The sequence below is a fragment of the Chinchilla lanigera genome, unplaced genomic scaffold (assembly GCF_000276665.1).
Source record: "Chinchilla lanigera isolate Chin_1 unplaced genomic scaffold, ChiLan1.0 scaffold00073, whole genome shotgun sequence".
Classification (NCBI taxonomy): domain Eukaryota; kingdom Metazoa; phylum Chordata; class Mammalia; order Rodentia; family Chinchillidae; genus Chinchilla; species Chinchilla lanigera.
Genome location: NW_004955474.1, coordinates 12,223,988 through 12,250,783, shown reverse-complemented (window position 1 = coordinate 12,250,783; position 26,796 = coordinate 12,223,988). Strand labels below are relative to the sequence as shown.

The 26,796-nt window shown below is 39.0% G+C and overlaps 1 protein-coding gene across 2 annotated transcripts; it reads right to left on the bottom strand.

Annotated features, from left to right (window-relative positions):
* On the bottom strand, nucleotides 1–21,126 carry Ppm1k (protein phosphatase, Mg2+/Mn2+ dependent, 1K). 2 transcript variants are annotated; one of them, XM_013502774.1, is made up of 7 exons: nucleotides 20,893–21,126; nucleotides 14,024–14,540; nucleotides 12,305–12,405; nucleotides 5,397–5,562; nucleotides 4,802–4,946; nucleotides 3,776–3,910; nucleotides 1–1,272 (listed from the first exon to the last, which is right to left on the bottom strand). In XM_013502774.1, exons 2-7 carry the CDS (start codon nucleotides 14,461–14,463, stop codon nucleotides 1,255–1,257), a joined length of 1,005 nt encoding a protein of 334 aa, XP_013358228.1. In that variant the 5' UTR covers nucleotides 14,464–14,540; nucleotides 20,893–21,126; the 3' UTR covers nucleotides 1–1,254. The 2 variants fall into 2 exon arrangements, with proteins under 2 accessions (XP_013358228.1, XP_013358226.1); XM_013502772.1 differs by having other exon boundaries at nucleotides 1–1,373; nucleotides 20,893–21,123.
* Between the last annotated feature and the right edge of the window lie 5,670 nt (nucleotides 21,127–26,796).

Below are 26,796 nucleotides of genomic sequence, written 5' to 3'. Positions count from 1 at the left end.
TTACCTATACAAGATTGTTCCCTTTAATTTTATATTACTCCAAAATATACATATATACACATCCCATGTAACAAATTTACATAGTGTGAAAATTAACTGCAGATATAATTCCAAGCACACATTTAGAGATTCACAGTTGAAAAGCAAACTTACATTCAGGTAAAAAGAAATATGGTCTTACATTCCTAAATTACATAGCCAGGTGAGATTCAGAATGTTTTAGCATTTGTTTTGGAATTATTATTTCTCATTAGTCTTAGAAATGCATAAAACAGAGACATAAATCTCAAGTTGTCTATATCAGCATCACGCCATGTGATATTGTTACTAACAAATTATCCAACTTGCTTACTCTATACAGAAAGTGATATGAACATATTACATACAAACAAGAATTAGAAACAACAAATGGAACCTTTATACAAAATATATAACTTTGTACTGTTTTTGATCAAAAGACCCTTAGCATGCACATTCTTTTTTGATCTTAAGGAAGTCACATCTATAGAGCATACTTAACTATAGAAAAATAGAATCAAAGACAAGGGTGCTTTCACAAGTATGCTGTCTATAAATAATATACAGTTTAGCAATAGACTATTACCTAAATTAGTTTCTTTTGCATGGCTACATTTACCAGGAAGTGGTCCAGAACACAAAATATGGTAACAAAAAGCCCAGATCTCACATTTACTCCTTAGTATATTTATTAATTATAAACCCTTGGAAGCAAGGCATAGTGGTGTGTCCCTGTCTAGTCCCAGCTGCTTGGAAGGGTGAGGCAGAGGGGTCGCTTGACAATGCGCAATGGGCAAGACAATGAGATGCTAGTCTGACAGGTGAAGTTACATACATCAAAATTCACGTGAAAAGCGCTGGGCTCAATCCCTGGCATCACAATACCACAACGAACAACTAACAACGGCAAGAAAACATAAAGTAAAAGAAAAATTTTAACACATGTCATATGTAACAAAACCACTGTCGTTTGCCCACTCAACTTAGAGACTCTCAATAGCTTCATTGCACATAAATTTATACTAAGCATGGATGGCTGAAAATAAATAGAACGGGCACAGTATTTATTAAAAGCTACTATATAAATAGTATTGACACTGACGTGGGTACTGAACTAGCCAGTCACAGAGTTACTCTGGCACAGGTGAATCTTTTCATCTTTCAGTTTCTTGATGAGTTCAGCAAATACTGTTGCACAGAAAATTCCAGGTCCAGACCAGCACTCAGGCCCATCGGCTACTGGAAGCAAAGCTCCTGCTGAATGAGAAGTTGATTTCAGAGTTCTTGTACTTTCCCCAGGCACCAAAAGGTACTACTACTGCAGTACTGTTATCTTCAGTACCATACTGTATTGCCTGCAAGGTTTGCCAGGAAGGAAGAGAAAAACATTGAAGTTCAGAGTCTGTACAAAGACAAATCATTCACCGCCTGGGAAGCCAGGCTGGTTTTACATGTAATTGGTAAGTACAATTATTTAGCCATAGCTTATGATTCTTTCATCCTGTTATCAATGTCCCATAAGGTCATCAAATTGCACATGGAATAAGAGATGACCCAAAATAACCACATTTACTACATTCCACTATAGTGACCTTGGTAATGGAAACACTGTGGCTGATACGCAGCTCCTGAAGAAGATACATGCAAAGCACTTACCGTGGGACCTAACACACAGTAGACTTGATAACTATTAGCTCTTCTCAACAGTTCTGCTTCTAGGAATTTAGCCTAAGAAATTAAAAATCTTCAAAATGATGTGCAGAAAATATTACTACAGGATTGTTTATTATGCTTCTTACAAAATGGAACTGTGAGGACAAACTAATTTCCCACAGAAAGAAAAATGTAAATCAGTTTTAGGAAGTAGTTCAAATAGTAAGTGACGTGATCAGTATTGTAAAAGTGCTTGTGATTATACTATCAAACATTTCAAAACACCTCGCATCCCTACACCAAAATTGTAAAGGGAAGGAATGATGAAAGTATCTCTTGTAAAATGCTTCAATAAATGAAAAATTTTACAAACAAACTGAAAGACAAAAAACTTACAGTATTAAAGAGCTATTATACTTAATATATAGTAAGTCCTTACAATGAAAATAAAGTAAGAGGCAAGGGGAAATACAATAGTATACAATGACTAATAAACTTTGCTAATTGTTAACTCCAAACAAAACAATGCATATTTAAACACTAAAAGTTCTGTTTTTCCACTGACCACACTGGCAAAAAAAACCTTATCAGAATTTGAAGACACACAAAGTATAGCACATGTCCATGAAATTGTAAATTGATTTATTACTCCCAGAGAGCCACTTGACATACTACTAAAAGCTTTAGAATACTGTGTATCCTTCTACCTAGAGATTTGTTTCTAAGAATTTTACCTAAAAAAATGTAACTGAAAAGGTAGATATGCATGAATTAATGCAAGAATAGTTTATAGTCTGTCCACTATAATATGGAAGACTAAACATAAACTAAATTTGCTAATTAGGAGAAATGTTAAGTATCACATTACCCAAATAAGACAGAATACTATGCAGTCATTACAAATATCACAGCCTTTGTGAATTAGAACACACATCTACAAAATGAGAAGTTGAATTAAGAAAGAATTCTGTTGAATTGGGCCTATTTCCTCAATTTTGTAAGATCCCTGTTATTGGTTAAATGTAGACAACACAGGAACTAAGTGAATAATTTACTTATGATTATGCTTACCCTTTGTTTTCAAGCAGATAACTTTTTATCTTCTGTCCTATTTACAAATATTAATGCTTAAAAGTTTGGGCCAAATTTATACTTTCTATCAAAATGTACATATTAGAAATGCAAAAATAACTGTTGAATTAAATCATGATCAGGAATGGGAGCCAAGTGTGGTAGTGCAAGCTTGTAATCCAGGCACTCAGGAGGCTGAGGCAGGAGGACCATTGTGAGTTTGAGACCAGCCTGGGCTACAAAGTGAGCTCAAGGCCAGCCTGAACTGCATAGCGAGACCCTGCCTCAAAAAGACAGAAAAAACAAAGGAATGGCTATAACTTAAAACTACTATCTATCAGAAAAGAATATTGAATAACACAAAGCAACTTTGACATGTTTTTTCCCGGATTTTACCCAGCTTTTAAATTTTATCCCTGAGTGACACATCATCCCATCCATTCACCATTCTGTGCTTCTGTCTTCTTCGCATAGCCATTTTTAATAACCAGAAGTTAAGCATGGCAGAGTGTTTCCCAAATTGGCTATTTTCTTACAGCGGCCTAATTCAGTGGTCAAGTCTTTGGACTCGGGAATATTGGCTGACTGGGTTTGAGCCCAGCTCTGCAAGACAAAAGCTCTGTACCTCAGATGTCCTCCTTAGAGAAAAGCTCCAACTTCAGGGTTATTGCGGTTATTACTTGAGTTAACATATGTGAATAGAATAATGTCTGATACAAAGTGATATAGTTTACTATTATTATAATTGATCACGGCTGCCACTATCATTTCAAAGTCAAAAAGTAAACAATATGGCGTTTCTATGGCCTCTTAGTTTTACTTAACCACTTGGGAAAATGTAAATCTTTGCTACTTGGAAATATTATGGAATCAAGTGTGAAATTCATTCTGATGTTTAAGCTAAAACCCAAGATTCTGAAGACATCTCAAGCTTGTAGTAGCCCCTCCAGACTACATGGAGACCATGTGCTGGGGTTGTCCTGCACCCTCCTCCCTCCTGGGGAATTTCCTAGCAGAAGTTCTGCCATGTCACCTGTTCGGTCACTGCGTGAGCTGCTTCAGTAGGATCATGGCACTGATTAACGAAGTCACAAATCTCCTGACTGTTCACCATGAAGTTAATTCCATCCGTGGTGAGGACGAGGAAGCTGTCATCAGCATGCTGTAGCTGCAATCAGAACCAAATGCGTATGAACACAAGCCAGACTCTGACTTAGAAGAATGCTGACAACTACAAGATTTTATGTTTTTTTGCTGAGTGGTCATCTGTTTGTAGGCAAAGAGCAGAAATGATGTAAGAAACATCAACCACCACCAAAGGTAAAGCAAACACTTAGTAACACCATAAAGGAAAAAGCCAGAGAGCCAAATGATGTAGCCAGAGTTTAAATCCTATTTTTCATCTGAGTGAGCACTTTGCAGCATTAAAAGCATGAGCTTTTGTATGCTTCAGACCTCTGTATGCTTAAGATTTATTTTCTTTGTAAAATGAGGATAGTAGTACCTCTTTTGAACTGAACCTGTCAAACAGCAAAGCCCACATAAGTGTTTTTTACACAATAGGAGTATAAATGAGAAGTCTGCTAAGAAACCCTTCATGCAACTAATGCACAAACACTTGCTGTCATTATCGGAAGCTGTTAAACACTAAGTAAGTTGCTTCAAGGGTTTCAGATAAGGAAGTATCAGATCACAGACAGGCCGTGCACTGGGGCAATGTAGGGTAATGAGGGCCGTGGGCCATGGAAACAGAGGTGGGCAGTTACTCAGCATGGTGGAGAAAGGAAGTCAAGGGCAGCTTCAAGATGGGATGACACTCAATGACCGGGCGCAGGAAAGAAAGGGCAACAGAGCCACTCCACCAGAATTCCATATCTAGGGCAAAAAGAAACCCAAAGACTTCACAGCATGGCAGGCCAGGAAAATAGTATCTTATTTTACCTACCCTTCCATCAATTACTGCCCTTCGAAAAATCATTTTGACCCAGTTACATCTTCTAAGAAAGCCCGCTTATTCATTCTTTGTACATGCATCAAGTATTTGCAAGTCCTTTCTTACCTTAATCCTCTTTGTTTCAGGTTCTGCTATCACACCACTGGTTTTCAGGTCCAAATCTCCAATACTCCTTGTCATTGCAAGCCTCCCATTCACATGAGGCTGTCCCACACTATTCCAAGCTACAAAGCCACCACATTTCTTGATCCTGATCAAGAAAAAGTTAAAAGACCAAAGATATAATTGCAGTAAACTAAGTCTCTGTTAATTTTATGCACGACATCAGTTTTAAAATGTAAAATTTTGGCTGGGAATACAGCTCTGTGGAACAGGATTTGCCTAGCATGTGTGAAGCCCTCTAGGCTTGATCCCCATCACCACAAAAAAAGTGCAAAATTTCATTTCAGATGGGTGTGGTGGTGCACATCTGTAATCTCAGCTACTTAGGAGGCTGAGGCAGGAGGATCCTAAATTTGAGCCCACTTTGAGCAACCTGAGACCTTGTCTCAACATAAAAAATTAAAAAGCAGGAATCTACCATAGTAAGAGGGCTTAGAATCAGTCCACAGTACTGAACAGATAAATAATAATACTTCATTTCCTCTTAAACTATAAGTATCATCCCCATAGAATGATTCATGATTCATGGTGGCATTACCTTTCTTTTTCATCTTTTCTTTCCGGAGTATGGTCAATGGTCAGCTTCATGGGTTTTCCTTTTCTACACAAAAGAGCCCGGCTGTCCCCAACACTGGCTACAACCAGTTCAATGCCATCTCGCAACAGGGCTACTGTTGCAGTAGTCCCAGAGGTTAGAAGAGTTGCTACAAATATTATAAAAAAATATGAGTCAGTAAGAGTCAAATAATTGGATATAGAATTTTTATTACAAAATAAAACACAAGCATGATAAACTAAGGCTGGGATGTATTATTCTAATTTAACTAGAGCTATGTAAATAAAATGCAAATAAGCTGTGTAAATGAACAGCATGCAGAAAAACAAGTATTTAATTCAATAATAACAAGGCTCCATGCAAACAGAAAAGGTTGCTAACTTAATTTGGTAAACAATGCATTACTGTCTTCTAAGTGGCTTCTATTCATATAAAGTACAGCAGAATTGAACTTATAATGATGACACATTTGTGTGTAAGTCAGGTATCAAAACTAAAGTTTTAAAATTTAATTAGGCTGGCTACTAAGACAGGATGATTTAGATCTGCTGAGCCCATTCAGGCAAGCTAACTTTTTTTACAATCATCAGATTAGGTTTTTCTGTTCCAAAGTATAATAAGTTAGGTAATAGGCTGAGAGATGGAAAGAGCCAACTGTTTGGGTTTTTTGTTTTTTGTTTTTGTTTTTTTTTTGTGGTTTTTGAGGCAGAGTCTTGCTATGTAGCTCAGACTGGGCTTAAGCTTACTATGTAACCCAAACTGACCTCAGACTCCTGCGTCAGCCTCCCAAGTGCTGGGATTACAGGCCTGCGCCACCATGCCTGGCTCAACCATTTGTTCTTCAATACTGTATTTTATTTTCTTTCCTTCTATAGTTGTTTTAATTTTATAAATCACCACCAAAAAATTCTAAAATGGCAAGAGGTTCAAATTCTTTTCTCTTCATCTTTGTTCTCCCTGGCCATGAAGCAAAGCTATAGCCGTAATTATGTTAACAGAGGATTTGAGGGGGCGAGAATTAAATTCTAGTTTTTCATTAACTAGGTGTAGTTAACACTATTAGCTGCAGAAGGATCTAATAGAGAGTCTGTATCCAAATGCAGGACAGCACTGCCAACTGTTACTTCTGCGGTCCTGCCCAGAGGATTCCAGAAATTTTACATTTCTCTGACTGAGATCAAGTAAAGTTCAATGTTATGCGTTTGAGATTGCCACTATTCACTCCATCCAAATCAAATTGCATTCCTGCATTTTTCTTTGGTTTATTCTCACAGTATTTGCCCTAAGATCTTAACTACTTGTTGAAAAAAATATTTCATGTGCATTGAGCCTTGCTGAAAGTGAGAGACTATAAAATCATGGGCTAAAAAAATAAAGCGAAGTGGAAGAAATGGAAAAGATAACTTATTTAAAGCAGGTATCATCTCTAGTAACAGTATTATGTCTTTAAAGCATTTAAAAATATTCAGATGATCATCTAAGAACGATTTTGACTTTAAAGGTAAATTTAGGAAAATTGTACTATTGACTGAGACTCAATATTTCCAAGAATTTTTTCACAAAGACAATTTCAAAAGCTTCATCAGTAATATATTTTGAAAGAGATATATAGTTTGTATATGTATACATAAATATATATCAGTGGATTTTTCACATCACTATATTAGAATGCCTGCTTTAATCAGAAAAGTAAACTAGAAAAACATGAATAAATTCTACTTCATCTTTCATAGTCATGCTGAATTTACTTCATTGTAGAAATACCATGTAGAGTCGCACTATTTTCCCACTTATCACTTGATTTTGGAACTGTTGTGTCAAAGTCATTACTGTTGCAAACTATATAGCAGTGACATTCATATTACAAATGTCAACTTTTAACGAGATTAGACACTACACAAGGGTGGAATTTTTACACAGCAACAGACTATCATTTAAATCAATTCTACATTCAAATGGTTTAAATAGCCACGCAAGAGAACACAGGCATTTATTCAGATGCTACCTGTCCAGGGAATTTTGTGTTTTTCCCTCCTAGCTATCAGTAATAAGCTTTTTAAAAAGTTATCTTTAATTGGCTATGATGAGTTAAAATTTGATAAATGAAAGTTTAGTGACTTAGATTTGTAATTCATGGTTCTCTCACTTAGGAATTTAAAAGAATTTGAGTTTTTATCAACTCACCTCCACAGTTCCAAAATCCCAGGGTTTGGGAATAGTTTCAAAACTAACTGTTGATTCTGATTTGCTAAGCATCTAAGAATATAAATAGTAAGTCAGCATTTATTTTCATTTAACATTTAACACGGAAGTAAAAATTCTCACTTTTCTGGCCTAATAAGAAAACTACAAAACTAAGATATCTTTCAATAAGTTCTTAACACTCACTGGACAATTTCTACTGCAAGTCATCTCAACTAACGGGACAAAGAGGAGGTGGGAACCTTCCAGTAGTCCAGGCTAGGAACCGCCGGACTCCTTCACCTGAGACAAAATTAAGCAGATCCCTCTTTCCACTGAAGCCCAGCATATAGTGTCCACGGGCTCCAGGTCTAGAGCTGGTGACCACGTACAGTTCTCTGCCACAAATAACACGCACAGAGGCAAATAGGAAATTCACCCAGGAATTTTGCTCAAACATTACAAACCTGCAACACAGGGGAGAGCAGAGAAAGAGCTGCAAAATAAGGGGAAGGGTTTTTATTTTGGTGAAAATTTCACTAACAGATTATATCATATTCCGGGTGTGCCAAATTAATGGTTTAAAAACTCAACTTGCTCAAGTTGATGGTATTTTGTAGCTGAGTCTTTTTTTAAAACCACAGATTAATAATTCTTTCTTAGTCTTCCCATGTAGGAAGAAACAATATGCAAATGCATCTGTACCAAGACAATAGTGGCAACATATGCACATCTGCACACACACACACACAAACACACACACACACACACACTTACATAGTTGGTCTTAAACACAGTAAATAAGTACAATTACTGAGTTAGAAAAAAATGCTCTGTAAATTTGTTTGGTAGCAATATCAAAGTTGTCCAAATAACAGAAGAGTAAATTCCTAGGGACAGCACTGAATAATCTGCATCAGACAAACAGTACACAGTCAGAGGATGTGAACTGTGGATAATACCACCAAATTACTGGGATTTAAATATTTACCAGGAAGGAATCAAAGCACCTCTTATGCCAGACACAGGCTTAACACTTTTGTTAATGGTGCACAATGCAGGGATTTAGTATCTAGAAACAATGTTTTAGTAGAATGATTAATTTCAATCCATTTAAATAAAGGGTAGTAAGGCTCTCAAGCCTCACACGTTTATAATCTATAGAATTCATATGATGAATATTTCTGCAGCTCTCTCTCTTCCCCAGTGTTGCAGGTCAACACAACAGAAGAAAATGATCACAATTTTGAACAGTAACATAAAGGTAAAAGCTATACTTTTCAAAATATAACAACCCAGGTAACTATTTAACTGTATAGTGTAAATAATATCAGAAACCAGTATCTCCGCACCTATTAAACATGGATGTTCTAGATAGGTACGACTCACGAACACCAAAACCAAGGTAATGAATGAACTGAAGCAGTAACAGCACAATAAGAACATCTCTTTGACATTAACCCTACTTTTTTTTTTCAGTTTGGTGATGTCTTCATAAAAGTATTTAAAAATGTTGCACAGGGGTTGGGTGTGGTGGCACAGGTCCACGGTCATACCACTCTGGGAGGCTGAGGCAGAAGGATAGCAAGTTAGAGCCTAGTCTAGGCAACTTGGGCAACTTAGACTTTGCCTCAGAAAAAAAAATTTAAGGGGTCTAGGGATGTAGCTCAACAAGAAAACCCTGGGTTCAATCCCCAGTACTGGAAGAAAAAAAAAAGAGTTTATGGGCTGCGGCGGTACCTCAGTGGTCATATGTTTAACTCCCTGGGTTCAATATCCAGGACCACACACACAAAAATATTCCTAGTGACTTTTTAGTTTAATTTTTCTATAAACAAATCATAATATGAAGGGCAGTGATGTTTCCAATGAGACAAGCTGTGCCTCCATCTGTGTCTCACACTCTGTGTCGGGCAAGTTTTCTCCTTTTGATCCTCTTATCCAGTGGAGCTTTGCTGTTCTCAAAGCTTAAGCAACTTAAGATCACTTTGAAGACTTCATAGGATATGTAGGATTACAATCTAAGCTTCCTACCATCTGGTCTGTTTTAAGCGACTATTTACAAACAACAAAGGCACTGGATATTACTTGAATTTGCTGGCTGGTTAAATAATTACAAAAAACACCTTACTATTATAAACTGAATACAAAGATGGTGACAGAAAAGGGCTGGGGTATAGCTTAATGGTTGAGGGAGGCTCTGTAGTTAAAAAAAATAAAAAAGCAAGCCCAAATCCTTGACCTGACCAGAAAGGTCCAACAGTTGTGAAAATGGGCCTAATGCCAAAAGAAAAGTTAGAAGCAAGTAGACTGGGCAAATTATGGAACCATTCGCTTTTTCTAGGCTAGCACTGGAGATATACAGATATCTATGTATCTATATATAGATTATATATTTCTTTAGAGATATATATAATATGCTAAAAAGAATATTATCCAATCTTATAATACTGATACTGCTTTAGTTCTTACTAAAATTTTCAATTTAAATAACTTTGAAATCTATAATGACATAGGTTTGTATTTCTTTGTCCAAAAATTGAAAAGTTAAAATACAGCATTGTATGTTTAGCGACTTTAATATATTTGATAATAGGACCCAATATCAGACGATAATTTTTGCCAACTTCAAAAGACTGGGCAACTTATTAAGAATGAAATTTTTAAATGTTCTCAAAACACTAATTTTCAAAAATGCAGACTAATAAATTTTAATTATATAATAATATTTAATGACAATGTTGTATTTTTATTAGCATACTAAGCATTATTCTATCTTGGTCCATTTTACTTTCAAACAAATAGCTATTAAATAAAAAGTAACTTAAAAGATCTTTATGAAATTTCTAAGATCAATACCTTAAAGCATATGACAGAGGAACTAAACAATATATTTTAATTTCATTATTAGGAATGAATTACAGGTTATGATTAAATTCCCTGCACACCTGTTTGGCTATGTTAAGAAAGTAATCTACAGAAAGTCTCTTTTAAGGTATACAAGTTAAATAAACACTCTAAGTTCAAAATTCCCTTGAATTATAACTTATTACTTAAAAAATGAAAGAAGTCCTTTCAAATTTTATACCAAATCTAATACTGATGCTCCTAAGCATCAGCAGTGATTGGATCCTTTTCAAAAAGGCTGACCTTTTTGAAAGGTTAATGTGTTTAACCGCTGGCCTCACGCCAATGTTGCTGACCATTCCCTCCTCAGACCTTGCCTTGCAAGCTGCAGCTGTTTGCCAGACAGGTGGTACACACCACCAGCACGACAATGTTGCCCACAAACAAGGTGATGTGTGATGCAGCCAGACTCACAGCCAACCTGGGAATGGGTAAACTAAGAGCATACCAAAACTCAAAGTTACAAAACAGAACAGATTTATTTTCTCTTATTCATGTGTTTTACCCATTTGGAACAAGAGCTTAATCTTATGCAAAAATTTCACCCTCTCTCAGCCTTTTATTAAAGGCCGTTCACAGGAATGAAGGGGAGAAGAAAAGAAGCCTAAATAACGTAAAAACTAAAATAGAACAAAGGGAAAACACATTAGAATGCTTTTCTGAGGAATGGGATGGTCAGGTTCTCAAAAAAGAGCAGGAAAGGCTGGAGTGTAGATTAGTGGTGCGGTGCTTGTCTAGCATGCGCAAAAGTCAGAGGTCTGGTACCCAGCCCTGGGGGTAAAAAAGGCAGGAAATACCTTTCATTATGGTGAATAGAGCCATCCTAGAGTTAGTTCCCTTCTCCTCTCCACATCATTAAATGCTCATGTGAGAAAGGCCACACTAGGTCCCAGGAAAGTCCCAGCCCTAAGCTGAATGGACGTTTCTCTCTCTGGGTTTCAGCTCCTATCTGTGAAATGGGGAGAATCTCTATCCCTGGACACTCCAACTGAAAAATGCGAAAATGACCTTTCTGTGGTATATTTTTTACATGAAAAAGATGAACAAATACAGATTAATACTGTTGCATGACTCGCTCTCAAATCAGTTTTGAGGCATTGATTCTATGGCTGCTGCTTACATTTTCAGGATTAACATTATCAGCAAAAGACTTTGGCCAGTTAACTAGAAGGCATTGGCTACATTTTCCTGAAATGGTTTTGATAAAGCTAGTCAAAACCAGGAACATTTTACTTTTAAAATATACAGGCATGCACTTTTAAATTCAGCTGGCATGCTCTGAGATTTAACAAAAATAAAAATAATCACCAGTTAACAGAAAAGCTGCAAGATTGAGATTTTAAAAGTAGAAGAAAAATGTCTTTCTTTTGATTATACAAACAATTTCTTCCCTATTTGGGAATTACTAGTGATTTTCTGGTTGGAACAATTACCATCCTCCCTGGTGGATGTAATTATCCAAGTATTTTAGCACTTGCTCATCAGATCCATCAGGAAAAATATTCTCAAAGTATGAATATCTTATTCGGGAAGCAAGAAATAAAACAGATTAAAACATTTTAAAATCTTCTTAAAATTAAAAAATCTAATAACAGAACACTAGGAAGTTCCCTTTCTGAAAAATTCTTATGTTAAAGTAAGGTACTAACATTTGTTTGTGTTCTAAACAGTATCTATAAAATCATTTCTATATCAGCTTCCTTACAAATAAATATACATTAATAACCTCCCCCCATAGCTGGGTTGTTTCCTTTTTACCCCCATCTCCCCAAGACCTTGAGAAATGTGACTGCTTTACATACCATCAGCAGACAGGTGGGCATGATTCGCAAAGGCTTTATCTATTTCTAGAAAAGCCAAGGTCAACACAGTTTCCAAGTTCTTCTCCTTAGGAAGCAAATCCCTTTGTAGAAAGGAAAGAGAGCCCCAAACAATCATTTTACCATAGGTATCTCTCTTCATGATCACTCTATATAGCAGTCATTCCACACAACAGACTTCTTAAAAGTTTACTTATTTGTTTGCTTGTTTGTTTTTGGTATTAGGATAGAACACGCAGCTTCATGCACGTGATAAACTTTTAAGGCAAGAAAACCAAAGCCTGCCTGGTGACATAGTCCGGGGGTAAACTACTTGCCTAGCATCAGTCACTCAATTTTTTTGAGGTACTAGACACTGAACACAAGGGCTTCCCACGAGCTTGTCCCCAGCCCCCGCCGCTTTATTTATTTATTTATTTTTCTTGTAGGCAGTGTCTCACTATGTAGTGTTGGCTGGCCTTGAACTCACTTATGTAGCTCAGGCTGGCCTAGCACTCACAGAGGTCCTCCTTCCTCAGCCTCCTAAGTGCTGGGATTACAGGCATGCGGGACCACCCCAGCCTCAGCCCCATTTTATATTTTATTTTTGAGACAGGTTTGGTAAACTGCTGAAGCTGGGCTCAAACTTCTGATCCTCCTGCCTTAGTCTCCCAGAATGCTGGGATTACAGACATGTGACACCACACCCAACTTCAAGTGCCTATTCTTAAAGAATTAATTCTCACTGCTATAACCCTGTGAGATCAAGAGTTTCTTCATAGTAAATTAAGCCACTGAACTGTGTGAGGTAGTGCATGCCTGTAATCCTAGCACTCAGGGAGCCTAAGGTGGGAGGATCACAAATCTAAACCCAGGACTCCGTGACTTACCCAGACCTTGTCTCAAAACAAAATGTTTTTAAAAGTCTGGGGGAATAGCTCGATATGAAGGCTCTGGGTTCAATTCCCAGTACTGCAAAAAAATAAAAATAAATGAATTATACTACTCAGCTGCTTTATAGATTGAGGTAAATTATGCATAAATCAACTGATGAACAGTATAGCTAATTATACACATTGGAAGATAACAAAGAGTACATGGTCACAACTCTGTGATATGTTCTCCCCCATTAATTCTAGCAATAGCGATTCTTGAAACATAACAATAATGGGAGTAAAAAACAATTTAAAGGGCCTCAAAATGCCCATATTAAATGCATTTTCTCCACACAAATACCACTGTCCAAAGCTCTTTCACCAGTACTCAAAACGATTGACACCACTTGAAAGAAAACCATTTATTGAAGCACTTATCACACCCTACACTAACAGGAGTAAATGTGTCTCATAGATTATCTCATGTATTTTACACTAATTCATGGGAAATGGTCACAAATAAAGCACTATACATGCTGGTCAGTGTGTTCCTAGGGAGTTATTCAGACACACATTTCTGAAGTGGTACTAATCATGAGTAGTAAATGGTATGCATAAACTACTGCTCACTCATATGGACGCAGTGGGAAACCTCTCTAGTAACTTAATTTACAATGGACATCTCAGCCAAAAGCTAAAGATTAAATAGGAGGGCAGGGGAGATGGCTCAACAGCACAGAGCCTTCCTGGCAAGCATAAGGTCCTGAGTTCGATTCCCCATACTAATAAATAAATAAATAAATAGGAAACAAAGGAGAATTGTCAAATCGAAAGTGATTGTACGTACATAATACATTTCTCCATATGAGTGTGACAGAAATCTGCAGCTGCAGGTCCCCCATGTCCATCGTACACTGCAAAGTAGAGGACCTCCTCTGTCAGCTGAGCAGAGTCAAACCGATCTTCATTCTCTTTCCGTTTGCCAATGTGGGAGGCGCGGCCCACGTTTTCCAGGCTGATTTTGGGAATTGGCTTGCCATACTTAATGCTGGGCGGCAGCAGAATTGGCTCATCAATGCGGTTATCCCAAATCCCAAAATTGTCCCAGGTGGCTGGACGCCCACTGCCGTCGGGGTCAAACCGAGAACATCTGGACTCTGAGGTGGAGCTGTGGCACGTGGGAGTCACCCACCTGTCCTCCTGAAGCAGGCGAGAGCTCAAAAGTACTCTCCTTCTCACCTGGTTCCCACTACTTCTAACCAAAGTAATCAAGGCTGCAGTTGACATAACTCCTCTTGAAGGCCTCAGTAACAAGGGAAAGGTCAATGAACAATAACGAAATGTCTTCACAAGAAATGATGCAACTGGGAAGACAGAAAGAGAGACTCAGTCAATAATTTTGAATATAATTAGCATATTATTAGACATTGCAAAAAATGAAAGCCATAGAAAATCTGCCAGAAAATATATATATTTATGTTGTGTTGTGTATTGGGTAGGCACCCAACAGCCTACTTCTAAGAATAGGGAGTCAGAAGTGAATATATTTACCTTCTCAATTCATACTATTTAAATTCTATAAAAATGTGATAGCATGCATGCATGCAGGTAGACACACTTAGAGTGCCTCTCAAACTTCAGCCTGCAATCACTCTAGGGTCTTGATAAAATGTAACAGCTTTTGTGGTTCTGGGGCTCAAACCCAGGCCTTTGTGCATGCAAGGCAAAAACTCTACCACTGAGGCACATCTCCAGCCCCTAACAGCTTTTATTTATTACTTATTTATTTTCATTTAGTTGACATGAGGAAGGTTATGAGGTGGACCTGGATATTCTGCTTTTCTAACTAGCTCCCTGGTGATAATAAAGCTAGCAGGCCACAATTTGGGTAGGAGAAACACAAATCCAAGTAACATTTTTCCCTTCTTTAATTCTATTGCTCCAAAGAAAAGCACAAATATTAAAAAGCGCAACATCTCCTAAGAGAGAGAAATAAGAGAAAAAAACAGCTAGGTAATTAGATTGCTTATTTTTTGTTTGTTTGTTTGCTTTTCTGGTACCAGGAATTTCCGGTGAGCTAAATCCCCAGCCCTAGATTGCTTATAATAGCCTGAGACTGCATTTCCTTGAAACTATTACTCTGCACACCTATGTGTAAGTGCAAACTTAAAGCCTGTCTTGACATTACAGGGTATTACCAGGGGAAATTCCAACAGCCCTGCAGGAAGGGCTGTCTCTGGTGGTTTTCCAATATAAATATTCGAAACAGAAACTTATTTCCATAGTAATTACTCTTTCTTTCTTTCCTTTTTTTTACTTATTTATTTTGCAGTGCTGGGAACCAAACCCAGAGTATCATGCGTGCTAGCCAAACACTCTACCACTGAGCTACACAATACCCAGCTTCACTGTTTGGTTATGAGTTAAAAATTAACTGGAAAGGATAGCATAATATTAAGATTTCATAATTCTGTAGAGGGTATGTGGGTTGTATATTATTCTCAAATGAATTCACAATAAACAAAAATGATCTTGAAAACAAATCTCTCTCAGCCAAAAGGCACAAACACACACACACACCTGATCAGCTGGAGTGCATCTGTGTGAAGATGTATTACAGGTTTCAGGTAATCACTTTCAAGTGAATTTTTGGAAATCAATGCAGCTGAGTATGGAGGGTAAAACAGTCCAAAGAAGGGATGAGATTCCAAAAGACACCCTTTGATATTGTGATGGTGAATCACAGCTGTCAACTTGACTGGACTGAGAGATACCTAGAAGATGGTAAGGCAACCTTTGGGTGTGCCTGGAGGGTGTTTCCTGAGAGAACTGGTATCCGGATCAGTGAACGGAAGGCCAAAGACCCACCATACATGTTGCAGGCACCATCAACCAGCTGGAGGCCCCAAAGACCAAAAAGGGGATCAAAGGGGAACTCCAGAACATGCCAAAACCACTCTTCTTGAGCTGCTGCCATGGCCAGCTGACGTCAGACTTCAGATTCTTCATCACAGCAGTGACTCTCCAGGGGCTTCTAGCACTTTAGTCTCAGACAGGGGCTGCATCCTTAGTCCCTCTAATTCTGAGGTTCACGTCCTTGGACTGAGCAGCCTTGGTTACCCCAGCTGTTAGTAATGCCTGAGACTGACCCCTGAATCATTCTTGGCCATGTGATCCTCTGGCCATGTGATCTCTCCCTCTCAGGAAGTACCCCTACCATGAGGATGTCATCCACCACAGGGTCCTCCCCAGAGCTGATGCTGGTGCCATGACCTGGAGCCTTTTCTTTATGAAGTTATCCCGCTTCATGTGATTTGTTAAAGTAACAAAAAAAGAGTAATCCAGAGGTCATATTTTATTCAGCAGCAGTAACAATATAGGTGACAGCTCATGGAGAAATTTCAAACTGTCATACAATCTAATAAGTAGTACAAGTGCTAATTATTAATGGCAAAATTCCCAAAACAGCTTTAAACAATATAGAAAAAAATGAAACTTTACAAATAAAAACGTGTATTAAAAAACACACAAGCAGAATACACCAAACTTCAGTGAAGTACTTTTGTTTGGCTTCTGTGTAAAGGCACGCACCCCATATTTAACTTTGGCCTACTTGGCAGTCTTGTACCTACTTTAAAGAATGGTTATAGAACTATAATCAAACAAACATGAAGGTTTTTCTGCAGCTCTCCTAGGATATTCTTATTTTTTTTCTTCTCACTTAACCATCCCAAATTTTTAAACTGATAAAATACAACTGCATTCTCAGCAGAGAACACATATTCACTGGAAACATTATTTAAGAATAAAATACAAGGCACATTGGTCCCAGTTTCTTAAAGCTTATATAAACTGAAATCAATCATCCACTTGGCCTCATTCTTACATATTTCCTGTATAATCATCTCAGAAAGTCACAGAGTAGCTACAGAAAAACATCTACTTGAAAGTACATTACTGTCAGAGATTAACTAGAGTCAGATATGCAGCTGATTTATCAACACTACAAAACTAGGTCAGCAACATATCATCTAAGCCAGCAGGCGAATTTAATTTCGAAGTTTCATCTCCTCCATCTGCAATAAAACAAAATTACACTACTCCCTTCCAGATTCCTTAGAAAACCAGTGAAAGACACCTTGTGTTTCCAAGCTAAGTAACAACTTTAAGCCTACACGAAGGCTGGAAGCATAGCTTGGTGGTAGACCTAGGCTTAGTTTGCGCAAGGTCTTGAGTTCAATCCCCAGCACCCTCCCCCCAAAAAGACAAGAATAAAGAAAGAAACAAAAACCCCTACACACCAAGAAATGTTTCCTCCACAGCTTCAAACTTGGAAATTGACATTACAGACTGCCTCACTTTCCCAATGCTTATGGAAAAGATTATACACTGAACAACAGGCAAGAATCTGAGATGTGAAAAATAACAACCTCCTCCTTTTTTGTTGTTGTAGTGGTTATTGAACCCAGTATATCCTGTGCTATATCACCAACTCCTTTTCTATTTTTAATTTTGAGGCAATGTGTAACTAAGTCACTAAATTGCCCAGGCTGGTCTTGAACTTGTAATCCTCCTGCCTCAGCCTTCCAGACTGCTGGGATTCTAGATATATACCACCGTTCCCAGTTCAAAACTCTTTTTAAAAAATCAGAGTCTTTCATAGCAAAGAGTGGAGCACAGACTGACAAACACCTAAGAATTCTCTTCATTCAGCAATTATGAGCTGGGATGTTTATCATTTACCAGCTAAGAAACACAGTTACTTACCAATCTTTTTGAATAGGCAAGGGAGAACTATGTCAATCTTTTGATGGGGAATCAAGGCTAGCTTATTTTTAGAAACCATTTTAACAATTATATCCAAACTTAGGGAGCTGAATCATCCAAAAGAGTCAAAAGACAGAAGTAATTCTACTTGAAAGCCCTCTGCATTACATAAAAGTATGTCAGAACAAAAGTTAAGAAAACAGAAAGCATAAGAGCACACCCACATGTCATATTACACTGGTGAAAATAAACTTTAAAGATTATGCTAAGCAAGAAAGTAAAGATAAATAATTGCAGCCCTAGCTGCACAACATATTACATAATCAATCTAAAGCATGTTAATGGTCATATACAAAAAGAAAAAACCAGATAATCATCTATTTAGATTAAACTATTTTCCAAATCCCTTTTTATTTCCTAATTAAAATAAAAATGTACGGCTTGCCACATGTGTGGTACACACCTATGTCTGCACCTCTCTGGAGGGTGAAGCTATAGGGTCACAAGGTCAAGGCCAGCCCAGGGAATTTAGGATAACACTATTTCAAAATAAAAATTTTGAAAGGGCTGAGGGACAACTCTGTGGTAGAGTACTTGCCTAACAGGTACCAGGCCCTGGGTTCAATGCAAAGTATTTCCCCTGGAAAAAAAAAAAAAAAAAACAACTACAATTCACAATTTACTTTATGAATTAACTATATGAATGTTTAAAAATATGTGAGTACACACACAATACCTTGTATATTCTAGTTATTGTCAATAAATAACTGCCTAAAAATATTTTCTTTTTCCATCATTTCCATATTAGTTTGACTAAGGCTTCCTCATCTTCCTCCTCAATCTGATATTTTAAATCTGACACAGAACTGTGACCAGAGAACAAGATTAGCTCCCAGGTAAACAATTCTGTCTCTTACAAAAAAAAAAAAAAAAAAGAAATCTAACTGGACAGTGGGCTTCTACATGAAAGCATCTGTGAAAAACCACATCTCAAGAGCACATCTTAGGTCAAAACCATCAAGTAAAGTAAGAAGTGCATCTGTCTTTTAACAAACGTTTGGGGGGGCGGTGTGCTGGGGTTGGAACCCAGGGCCTCACAGATGCTAGGAAAGACCTCTACCACCAAACTGCCTCTAGCCATAGTAACTTTAAGCACAATCTTGATCTACAAATAAAATGGAATGGGAGTGAAGAAAAGCCATACATACAACTATAAAACCACCATGCCAATTTTGTTATTTTCTGTACTACTTGGCCCTTTGTAATCCCTCCTGGGTATAACAACTCTGAGCTGCCCATTTCATTTTTGGAAAAGGGAGACACTGCCTCTGGCAGGACTTGACACTGATATTTGAGATAAACTGTTCTTGAGTGTTAAAAAACCAGGTCAGAAGGGCAGTTTATAAGGTATGACAAAATCATTCAGCAGTTGTAAAGATCAGTAGTACTGATTTTTCCCTTAGACTTTATCCTTCTAGAAAAAAAAGTTTAAGAAACTCTTCATACCTATTATAAAGTGGCAAACATCTTTCCACAATGGAAACACAAATAATGTTTAATATTCTTAAACCGAGCTGTTTTTTTTTTAACTGACCTTGTGGGGAGCAGTGCATCTCAATAAACTAAAATAACAGACTTCCAAAACCCAAAAGCCTTCTTTATGAGTCCACTGCCAGAAGTAAAGAAAATGTACTAGTCTACCTGAGGGAAAAAAGAAAACGACAAAAAACCCCATAGGTTTGATGTGGAGTGTAGGTTTCTTGTGAATAGAGAAAAGGATATCGGAGCAGTGAGTAGTATTTATTACTCTCATTCTGTAGCTATCTTTAAAGCTGTGAACACAAACCACAGACCACATTCCAAGTCCATAACTCTGTATCTCAGACGAATTTTCCTTTAATTCTATATTACGTCACCACTACCGCCCCCTCTCCCTTTTTTTATCTAAGATTCCAATGAAGGGAGGTGCCTGGGATGAGCAACAGAAAGTGACTGAAGTTGCAAGAAAAAAATCATTAACAAAAACTCAGGACTCCGAAATTATAGCTAAGGTATTTTATTACAGAGTGGTGGATCTGTTCCGAATTTCTGTACACTGCAACAGTCCCGCTTGCAAGCAGCTAGCTCCTTCCTGCTGAAGCAGCATAATGGGAACACCATTAATCATGGCTGTTTTCAAGACCATTCTCATCTCCCGTTCGAGCAGCTCATTCTGAAACTGTTCAACAAGCTCACTATTTTCTCCGCCCCGGCAAAAGGTGCAAAAAACCGACAAGGCCTTGCTGCTCTCTTGCTGAAGATCTGGAAGGCCAGAGGCGCTTAAGAGATTGCACATTCCCTGGCTGTCTTCGCCTAGCGCCGCCTCTTTTGTCATCTCTCGGACTTTGCAGCTGCTAAAAATGGCATCATCTGCCACTCGGCCTTGGATTTCAATGCTGTCCTGGCAAAGCAAAGCCCAAGTCTCCGATCCAATCCAACCAGGGCTCTGCACCCTTCTCTGTAACGATCTCCTGAGAAGCTCGCCGTTGGACAGGTCTGGGTTCCGGGCTCGATCTGCTGGCCGTGACAGTTGAGCGACCCGAGTGACATTCGGCGGGAAAGCACCTTTCCAGCCCGCGCAGAGTGTGGAGGGCTGGCTCCCCCACACCTTCCGCCTCCGGGCACCCCCCGCCCCTGCAGCCTCCTTCCGAGCGTTCGCGTCCCGCTGTCCTCACGCCTGCTTCCCCCAGGCGGCCACGCGCGCAGACCCCGCGGCGTGCTCGCTGCCCCGGCCCAGCCCGCGGCGCTGCTCCCCTCGGCCCGCGCACGGCCGGGTCCGAGGAGGCTGGGGAAGCCGACCGACCTTCCCCGCGCCTTCCTCGTCCTCCCCTTCACTTCATTCCGGGCCGCCCTTACATGGCAGCGCACAGGGCCAGCCGAAGTAAAGGAGCTGCACTCTCCAGCGCTTACCTCTCGGTGGCTGTATTCCCAGGAGTTTTTAAAATTAGCTGTCGGAGCGCGGGGAGGCGTTCTCTTGGTCGGTAAATAAGACTGCCTTCCCCATTGATTCCGATCTCCACAGCAAGCAGTTAAAGGAGCCTCTGCTTCATCTCCAAGAAATTCTCGACAATCTTTCACCGGTTCTGTGCTGGAAGATGGGGAAGTCTCTTCCCGTTGACTGACTGCAGGTCCGGCCGATCGGCGCTCGGCGAGGCGACGCGCCCGCCCTTGACGCCAGCCAATCACAGATCCCTACGGGACCGAGCCTCTGGTTTGTGCAATTTGACTCGGCGGTCCCGCAGCGGGGCGACGTCAGCACGGACCAGCGGCGCCCCGCCCCCGCACGGCGACTCAGGAGGGGGCGCGCCCGGGCGGTGGGCAGGGCCCGCGGACCTGGAGCAACTCCCGCGTGGAGAGGAGGGTGTGTCACTTCTGGCCAGGGAGTGGTTGTGACAGCCAGGAAACCGAGAAGGGCACTTTGCCTGGGCTTAGAGTTGGAAAGACGTCGGCTTTCTTTGCTTGTTCTGTAACAGATTTATAGTGCAGCGCTTTTCATGGTTGTGCAAACAAGCGTCTTGTGAGCCCTTGGGACTGTCATTCATTCATTCGCCGGTGTTTCTGTGTTTATGAAGGACCTTGTGTGTGTCAGGTACTTACTAGGCACCGGAGAGGTAAAGCCGACCCTGAGAGGCACGAATGCTGCTCTCAGGAATTGCAGTCTAACAAGGAAGAAGAGAAGGGAAACTATTTAGTAAATAAGTGTGTAAAAAATAAGTGGCTCTGCGGGACCGCCGAGTCAAATTGCACAAACCAGAGGCTCGGTCCCGTAGGGATCTGTGATTGGCTGGCGTCAAGGGCGGAAAGGGAAGAAACAGACAAGGTATGGGTATTGAGAGCAGTGAGGGGTTGATGGGTCCCCTCATGTGATACCTACAGAGTAGAATGCACGGAAGTGGCGTCTCCGAGTGAGAAGGGAGTAATCAGTCACTCGAACCAGTGAAGTGATGATTGTTCTTGGAGCAGGGAGCAGCATAGCAAAGGTGCTGAGGTGGAACAAGTTGAGCTTTTGGAAGAACAAGAAGGCCAATGTACACTATGTACAGTGAGGGACAGGAAAAACAGTGAGCTGGAAGTAGGCAAAGGAAATGCGGCCTTCTAGAGTCTGCTACATTTTAAATTTAATGGATCTCTATTGAGGTATGCGAAGCAAAGGAGTGAAAGGATGTGGTTCACAGACTTTAAGTCACTTTGGTTAATGTGTGGAGAGCAGGTAAACTAGGTTATTGGGAGACTGTCAAGAGATTACAGCAGATGAGGTTTAAAGTAGGAGATGCCATGAATTAAACTACAGTGGTACCACTGAAGGTAGACAAAAGCAAGAGAATACAGAGTTTAAAGGTAAATGATTAACTTGCTTTGGTATTTTAGGTATTCTGGTCTGGATAACTGTTCTGAATCCAGTGCACTTAGTAGTCTGCTTAGAGAGTGATGCTCATATCAATGACTCATAAATTCTAGTAATGACCTTGAGGATTATGTTGGGTTGACAGCCAATTTTTGTGGACTTCCTGGATTTTTCTTCTTTTGAAAACTTGTTATTGCAATATAATATAACGTGGAGAAAAGTGTACATAATCTAAGCACATATAGCTCTAGGTATTTTCATAGCCTGCACACACCTTTGTATCCAGCAACCAGATCAAAAAAACAGAAGGCTAATAACACCTAGGAGCCCCAGCGTTCTGCCTTTTAGTTACTGCTTCCTTCCAAGGACAACTTCTCTGTGGATTTGCAGCAACATACATCAGGGTTTTTTTCTGTCTTTACACTTAAGATATATGAAAATCATAAAGTATGCATTCTTTTGTGTTTGGCTTCTTTAGTTCAACATTTTACTTATGTATAGTTGTAGATTATTTTATTACGTTCTATAATTATACCATAATTGATGAGTTCATTCTTCTGATAGATGTTAGGATAGCTTCAAGGTTGGAACCATAGTAAGTAGTGCTACTATAAATGTTTTAGCATATTTCTTTAGTGATGGTCTTTCCTTTTGAAATAGAATTTTGGGTTTTTTTGTTTGGTTGGTTGGTTTTTTTTCTCGGTGTTTTTTCCGGTACCGGGAATCAAACTCACGACCTTGTGCTTGCCAGGCAGGCGCTGTGCTGCTGAGCTAAATCCCCAGCTCCTGAAATAGAATTTTGGGAGCTGAGATACAGTGAAGTTATGTTTTAATCTATTCGTCAATATTGTGGTACCGTGTACTGCAATATTTCAAACATTTGGGTCAAATTTTAGTGATCTAATGAAAGACTTTTTGCTTATAAAGATGATTTTTTTCTGCAACAACAAAAAGTTGTTGATGTAGGAAATTTTATGCTTGAAGTAGAAAATATTTTTAATTATCTTTGGAACTTTGACCTTCTTCACTGCCTCTCTAACATTTGAGAACTTCATGACTTTGCTACATCCTTTTGCTATAATAGTGTTCATTCCTTTACATTGTACCCCACCCAACTTGAAGAGAAAAACTCTGACAGACCACCGGTCTGTTCAAACAGAAAGCCTCTCACCTAGCTCTAGAGACTAAAGTAAATTTGTTTATCGGGATGATTTCCTGGCCTGGTTCTCAGGCTTATAGGAAACCTCAAAAGTCTACAGAATGCCACGCTGTAATCAGCAACATGCCCATGTCATCCTACATTTCCCTCTCCCAGAGGTACCAAACCCCCAGTGACCCCTGAGAAACTTAAAATTTTCCACCTTCCTCAGTAAAATTCCCCCATCCCATGCCTAAAGTAGTGTATAAAGCAGGACCCCTTTCTTTGTTCAGGGCCAATGGCTTTTTCACCCTTGGCCAGGCTGCACCCAGCCTGAAATAAAGATATCACTGTTTGTTTCAACCCTGCCTGTCCTGGTGGTCTTGGTTGCTATTTGAGGTCTAGCCTGACAAATAGCCTATATAATAGTCATAATTATAATGTGATACACAAAGTCAGACTGTCCTAAAGAATATCTTTGATGTTAATCCGGTCTTTGGAACTACATATGAAAACCATATCATTCCATACCCTACCTCAGCTGATTAAGAATAAAGCCAAGGGGACTCAGGTTCGCTCAGTGGTAAAGGGCTTACCTAGGCCAGAGGATATAGAACCCAGGTTTCCTCCCAACCACCACAAAAAAAGAGGAATGAAACCAGCAATTCATGTGCAGTTAAATATACTGCAAATAGAATTCAGCACCAGGGCTGACTTGCAGTGACTACTGCATAATGTCCAAAATAATCAAATGGCTACAATGTTTCATGCCTCCACTGAGTTAAATTCTTTCTTTTTTTGGCATTTATTTTGAAAAGCCATTTGCTGAAAATTAATTTGCTGCAGGAAACTGTACCCCAAACAACTCAGATGTCTTTGGTTAGACTGAAGTGTGGTGGCTTATCCAAAATAAAAAATTAGGACCAATGAATATTGAGAAAGGCATTTCAGATTTAAACTAGAGAATAGGATTCTACCAGTTTTCCTGAGTAATTTCCAGCCCTTCTGGAAACCAAATGTTGTGTAATAAAGAATTGATAATTCTATTAATATTCACTAAGGAAGACAATTTATTTCTTATTTAAAATTTAGAACGGTAGGGTCAGGGATGGTAGTACACACTAATTCCAGCTACTCAGGAGGCTGAGATAGGAGCACAAATTTGAGGCCAGCCTGGTCAATTTAGCAAGATCCTGTTTCAATAAACAGGTCATAAAAGGGGCTTGGGATATAGCTAAGCACTTCCTGTACTTAATTCCCAGTAGTGCAAAAAAGAAAAAAGGAAAACTAAAAAGAAAAGGGGAGGTGGAGAAGCAGGAGTGGGAAGGGGGCAAAGAGGAGGAGGGAAAGCAGGAAGAGGAGGAAAAGGAAAAGGAGATGATAGCAGCTGGCCATGATGGCACATGGCCTGTAATCCCATCACTCTGGAAATCTGAGGCAAAAGATCACAAGTTCAACCTAGCCTAGGCAACTAAACAACCTAGCAGAAGCCTGTCTCAAAATATTTCTTTTAGAAAATGGGCTGCAAATGTAGGTCAGTGTTAAGGCCCTGAGTTCAATCCCCAGAACTGAAAAATATCCGAAATCAATATTTCTGTATACTAAAAATCAACAGTTTTGCAGATATCTGTGTACTACTTTTGGTCTCATGCTTACATACAGGGCTGGGTTACTTGAATATATTTTTCTATAGCTCAGAATGTTCAATCCTTGTCCAGCTGTTGCTAACCCAATGTCTTTTCTGTGTCATTAAGATAAATGCCAAGGCACTGATACATAGAATTTTAAAATTTTGTCCTTGGATCCTATTAAACTCGCAGCAGTTATTTTATTTTAAAATATGTTCATTGCACCCCCAGGTAATTTACCTCCATAAATGTGGAACAAGTAAATTTCATTCAGTACCGGCAGTACAGATTTGAATTCTCTTTCCATTTCTACCTCTATTTGATAGTTATCTCATTTTACTTTACATAAGTATTTAATTTCACTAAGGATCAATTTTTCATCAGAGCTGTTGTGAGGACAATTGTATGTTAGTAAATGTATTTTGTAAGGTAGATGATAGACAGGAATTCCACTTGTTTTCTAATTCTTGGGATTTGGTTAAAAAAAGTTATTTTTTTCTTTGCAGAGCTGGTGATTGTACCTAGGACCTCACACATGCTAAGCAAGCACTCCACCACTGGAATACATCCCCAACCTTTTGTATGTTTAATTTTCAGACACCCAAATTCCCCAGGGCTGGCCTTGAATTTGTGATCTTCCTTCCTTAGCCTCCTAAGCACTTGGGATTACAAGTGTGTGCATGTGCAAAAAGCTCAAAATCAAAAGAGTGAAACATAGTAGTCATTATCAGCATTATTTGCCAGATATTTTCTGCTCTTCACCATTCAATCAGTTCTTAGTCCCTTTTTGCATGGTGCTACGGATGAGCAGAAGCCTATAACTAGTTCTGGTCAAAGAATTGTGAATGAATATAACAGGATCATTTCTGAGTTGGAACATTTAATATTGCTACGCAAAGCCTACTTCCCCATCATTATAATAGATGGTGTTTCAGATGATGGCTGCTCCTTCAGTCTGGATCCCTGAGTGACTATGAAGAAGATACCATTGCAAGCTCAAAGCAGCCATGTAGCATGAGCAAAAAACATGTTTTTAAACACCAGTATTTGGATGCTGTTCTGTTACCTTGCCCACTTCAACTGTTACATATATTAACTCCAATTTGGAATCATTTCATTGAATTTTTCTCAGTGCAACTTTAGCCTTAGAGGAAAAAAAATATTTTGATGCTGAGGAATGAACCACACCAACAGCCTCTCACTTACTACAATAGAAATTTTCATTCATTTATTCAGTAAATATTCACAGAGTTCCTATTGCATGAAGTACTATGTTAGGCTCTAGGTTTATAGCAATGAATGAATACTGTAAACAAGGTCTCAGCTCTTGTGACAATTGAAAGGGACCAAAGAGAAACAATGGGCAACTGGCAAAGCTAGTCAAATATTATACAAGACTACCAAGAAAGAATGAGAAAAGAGGGAATAAGTTCTAATTTTTAAGAACACACATTGGAGCCCCTGCAGGACTCCAGCATTACTTTTGAACAATGTGGGGCTTTCTGCAAGTAAAAAACTTCCTTGCGCTTTTGTTTAATTATATATGAAACAGCACTAAACATAACCTACCCTGGCTGATAATCGCTGCAAGAATTCAATTATGTAGAGAATATGTGTCCCATAAAAATAAAGTGTTATTTATTCTTTGGATTTTATAGCCAATTGGAGGAATTTATAAATATGCAGTTTAAAGAATAATGAAA